The 4741-nt window shown below is 36.7% G+C and overlaps 1 protein-coding gene across 9 annotated transcripts in view; it reads left to right on the top strand.

Moving 5' to 3' along the window:
* Iml1 (GATOR complex protein Iml1) overlaps window positions 1-4741 on the top strand; it is a 159559-nt gene that overhangs the window by 94912 nt on the left and 59906 nt on the right. For 4 of the 9 annotated variants that reach the window (XM_018521780.1, XM_018521782.1, XM_018521784.1 and 1 more), the window contains one exon: window positions 2084-2194. The exons of 2 other annotated variants lie outside the window; for them this stretch is intronic. In XM_018521780.1, the coding sequence (XP_018377282.1) occupies window positions 2084-2194 (111 nt within the window). The remainder of the gene's footprint in view (window positions 1-2083; window positions 2195-4741) is intronic. 3 more of the 9 variants (XM_018521786.1, XM_018521785.1, XM_018521783.1) reach the window with 1 other exon arrangement.

The raw sequence follows: 4741 nt of genomic DNA, 5'->3' as shown, positions 1-4741 counted from the left end.
ATGAATATGAAATAGCACACATATACAATGTTTTTTGTAAAAAAAAATTCTTTTTATATTTGGCTAAAAGTTACAAATAAATTCCAGCACTAATTCAAAATGGTGTACAACTGTTCACGGAGCGCTCTTGTATTTGATTGGCGGATTCCATTAGATCCCAAAATATAGACCAAACAGGTACCTACAATAGTTCATTGAATGCTTTAGTTAAATTTCTTTCTTCTGATTAATCAAATGTTTCGAAGTATTTGTAGCGCCAAGTGGACACTACCGCACACTGACAAATAAGTTTAAAATATATAAAATAACTATGAAAGTAACTATTAATTTAGTTACTAGTTACTTAAAAGATGTAACTAAGTTAAATTATAGTTACAGATGGAAAGAAAGTAACGAAGTTAAGTTACAGTTACTGAAAAAAAGTAACTCTAACTGTAACTTCGTTACAAGTAACGAATTACTTCCCATCCCTGTTAATTACACATCCCTGATGATAAAAGAGCTTAACACAAGACTCGCATTTAACAACTTTGTTCTTTATTGGTTTTTTACATGCCGAGCATCGATAATCTGCATATTCACTGTTCATGTTGACAATTATCGGCCGAAACCGCTGTTATCAGTTTAGACGATCATTCACCTTTATTACTGTCACACGTCAGCACTTCCGTGTCCACGTATAATGTCTGCCTGTCTTACAAGATTCCGATATCCACGCAAAGAAATGCATCTCTGCCTCACAAATCAACATATCCCGGCTAGATAACACTCATAGTTATTCCTAGTCTATACATCTATTACTTGAACAATTTTGCTCACTGTCACTCACTATTTAACGATTGAAAATTGATTATTTTGACGGATCGATGTTCAACATGTCCTCTTTAGCAGAGAGAGAGAGGAGTAAGAGAGGGAGAGGGGGGCAGAAAGAGGGAGAGAGAGGGAGAGTGTGGGAGGGAGGGAGGGCGAAAGTTGTGTCGGGACCTTTGGTAAACAGCAACTCACCGAGAGTATCCTTGCCAAGAGCACTTCTCTAACAAAATTTCATCGTTTGGAATCGACGTTTAAACTATAGGTCCCATATGAGTGTGTACAACCAGCGTGCGCACCACAAGCATATGAGAGAAATCACTACGCTCGGCCACGAGCAATAGTATTGAGGAGGATCTCAAAACTATTAGTTTTTTGTATCTCTAACTAAATATTCTAATATGCATAATAATTATCATGGTATATTACGTAAAAAAAATTATATAGTCCCAGTTTAAAAAACGTTGGTCTTAAAATCTCCGAAGCGCCTCTATCTGAACAAAAATTATTACTGTTATATGATAGCCCCCTTTGTATCGTGCATTTTATTACACAAATTTTCCTGTGAACCTTAGATTCGAAGATATTTAAGGCGGTAATAGTTATTGAGACACTTTATACATGTATAGGAAAATAATATATAAAAATTATATTTTCTGTGTGAAATATCTCCTCTATATTACATTTGAATGTTGCATGCTCATATTTTATTGATTTGCGCAGACTTATTTTAATGCTTTTGTTAATTATTTATACCTTATTAACTTTTGAATTACGCAGTTTCTGTGAGCATATTTATTATGGCATAAAGTATTATCTTAATTCTTATTAGTGAAATAATAGTTTCTGACAAAACTTAATTTAATTATGTGTAGATAAAACATTGCTGCACAATATGCTGAAGAGAATAAACAAAAAACACTAGAATATCCCATTACTTAGAAATTACTAAAAGAAGTGCACGGCTTTTTACAAAACTTGTTTTGACACTTTGCGTTAGCATCGGCCTAACATGTACAATAGCAACATTCTCAGCAGTATTAATTTACTACTTAACGATATAATACTTATACTCTTATACCTATACTACATATACGATCGTTCCGAAATACATATCAAAGTATTTATGATACGTACGTTGATAACAGATTAAAATAACGATTACGAAGTCACAATTGGTCTCTGCTTACAAATAAATTTACAAATGCGGTATATAGGTATGCGATAAGTAGAGACTTGTAGCTGGAATGTTTGTATGGGGAGGGGTTTTCAGCATGATATGTTTCAGAGCCCCACAGCTCTAGGTGGTGTCCCTCCAAGAGATCCTGCCTCTCATTTGACCAGACGCAGGCACAGCACGAGCCTGATATTCCTCACTAACCAGGTACACCTTCCCTCCTGTAGCCTCGATACATTGAGTCCAATTGTTGAGATTCTCGTTCATACGAGCTTCTGACTAGTTAATTATGCGCGGGATATAATAAAAGAAAATTTCTTGGAGAGCTCTCTTTTAATTATCTATGAACTTGTATATTCAATATATCATTCTTGATATAGAATGTTACGGATTAACTAAATTTGCAGCAGAAAAAATAATTTTGCAGAATAGTAAAAAGAAGGTTTCGAGATCATTCAGAAAGCGTAGAACAAATTATTACGAAAAATTAATACATAATATTTTGTCGTCTTTTTTGGAAACTTATAATTGAAAAATCTCTTTTTACTTGGATATGGAATGGTTTTAGCAGGTGCAATTTTACTTTATTTTTTAAGACTAGATGTATACGAATTTCTTGATAGAATCGCTTCTTTGATACGTGTTACCTGGAATGATCAGGCCAGCTTACACAAGACAATATAATCTCGCGATAACTATAATCGTGCTTGATATATTTTTGCATTGAATGTGCATCTATGATTTTTAGCGAGCTTATCCGTTTTGCGTCAGATGTCACGATGTATTTGATTTACACTTTTTTCTCGTTTTACATTCAGTGCGTCCCATTTTAATTTATCCAGCCGTTTTTCTCAAAATCCTTCAGTTTAAGATGAAAATGTTTCAGACAAAAAGTTTTATGGCTTTAAGGTGGAAAGAAGTTGATGATCTTAGTTGGCCTTAAGAACATATTTTGGTAATTCTACAGAATAGGGGACTCCTCCTCCTATGACCTTGACCTTGACATATGTTGTCAAGGTCATGACCCTGAGTAACCTCCACCAAATTTTAGCTGTCGCTCGTCCTTCGTTAAAGAGTTATTAACAAAAAAAGTTTGAAAAATAATATATTATTTCTGCTATATATGCAATATTGAATACTATTCTATATAGGTTTTGACCCTTCATTGGTACACGACTCTCACCTCCGACTCTCACCCCCTCCCCCCTGCTTCAGGGGCGCACGACTCTCACCTCCAACTCTCATCCCTCTCCCCCCTGCTCCAGGGGCGCACGACTCTCACCTTCGACTCTCACCCCCTCTCTCCCTGTTTCAGGGACGCCCAACTCTCACCTTCGACTCTCATCCCCCCCTCTCCCCTCCTTCAGGGGCGCCCGACTCTCACCTTCGACTCTCACCCCTCCTCTCTCCTGCTTCAGGGGCGCAAGACTCTCACCTCCAACTCTCACCCCCTTCCCCCCTGCTTCAGGGGCGCACGACTCTCACCTCCCAACTCTCACTCCCTCTCCCCCTGTTTCAGGGGCGCCCAACTCTCACCTTCGACTCTCATCCCCCTCCCGCCTGCTTCAGGGGCGCAAGACTTTCCAGGGATGAGAGTCGAAGGTGAGAGTCGTGCGCCCCTGAAAGTTAAAACCTATGTAGAATAGTATTTAATATTGCATATATAGCAAAAATAATACGTTATTTTTCAAACTTCTTTTGTTAATAACTTTTTAACGAAGGACGAGCGACGGCTAAAACTTGTTGGAGGTTACTCAGGATCATGACCTTGACAACATATGTCAAGGTCAAGGTCATAGGAGGGGGAGTCCCCAATTCTGTAGTTTGACCCATATTTTTAAGGTTAGGTCAAAAAGTCTTGAAGTTAGTTACAAGAATATGTAGTAAAAATAGGGAGTTTCATTAAAAAAATTTTTAATAACTTTGAGGACATCTTATCAAAGTTAACTAATAGCGTTTTTCACTGGCAGAACTGGTACGCACTCACAAGGAGGCTACGCTCTGCTCTTCACCGATTTTGATCAAACTTGCAGCAATGTTAGAGGAGTCTACCAAATGAACATCTGTAAAGCCATTCCCGCTAATGAGGTTTAGAAGCTGAGTAATGAGCATTTAAAAATATACCTCGTCAACCTTGACTTGACCTTAGCGATGCAACCCAAGGTCAAACCAATAAAACCAGTAAATACATCTTATTAAACTACCATTTTTTTTGTTTAAAATATTTTTCTCAAAACTGCATACTTTCTGAGATATTAGACTGTTTTCAGATTTTTTGGTATATTTTTAAATGCTCATTACTCAGTTTTTAAGCCCCATTAGCCCCACGGCTTTACAGGTGTTCATTTGGTAGACTCCTCTAATATTGCTGCAAATTTGATCAAAATCGGTGAAGAACAGAGCGTAGCCTCTCCTTGTCAGTACTCATTAAAGCTGTTGTACATTAATCTAATCTGAATAAAAGTGAAATATCTCAATTAATAAAATACCCAATGTATGTTTTATTAAATAGCACAATTAAATGTATTGAGGATTTTGCGAATTAATTCGTTTATATATTTTTATTAAACGTACATCTTTACGTTGATTTGTGTACAACGACTTTAAAGTGCACTGAGTGCGCTTTGCGAATGAAAAACGCTATAAGAGGTTACCAATTTCTTTCCTCCTTGATGTCATAAAACTTGTGCATGAAAGATTTTTGTCTTAAACTTATGGATTTTGAGAAAACCGGCTGGATAAATTAAAAAGGAC

Source organism: Trachymyrmex cornetzi, unplaced genomic scaffold (genome assembly GCF_001594075.2).
Source record: "Trachymyrmex cornetzi isolate Tcor2-1 unplaced genomic scaffold, Tcor1.1 scaffold996, whole genome shotgun sequence".
NCBI classification, from domain to species: domain Eukaryota; kingdom Metazoa; phylum Arthropoda; class Insecta; order Hymenoptera; family Formicidae; genus Trachymyrmex; species Trachymyrmex cornetzi.
The sequence above is the reverse complement of the archived record's forward strand: the minus strand, read 5'-3'. Positions and strand labels throughout refer to the sequence as shown.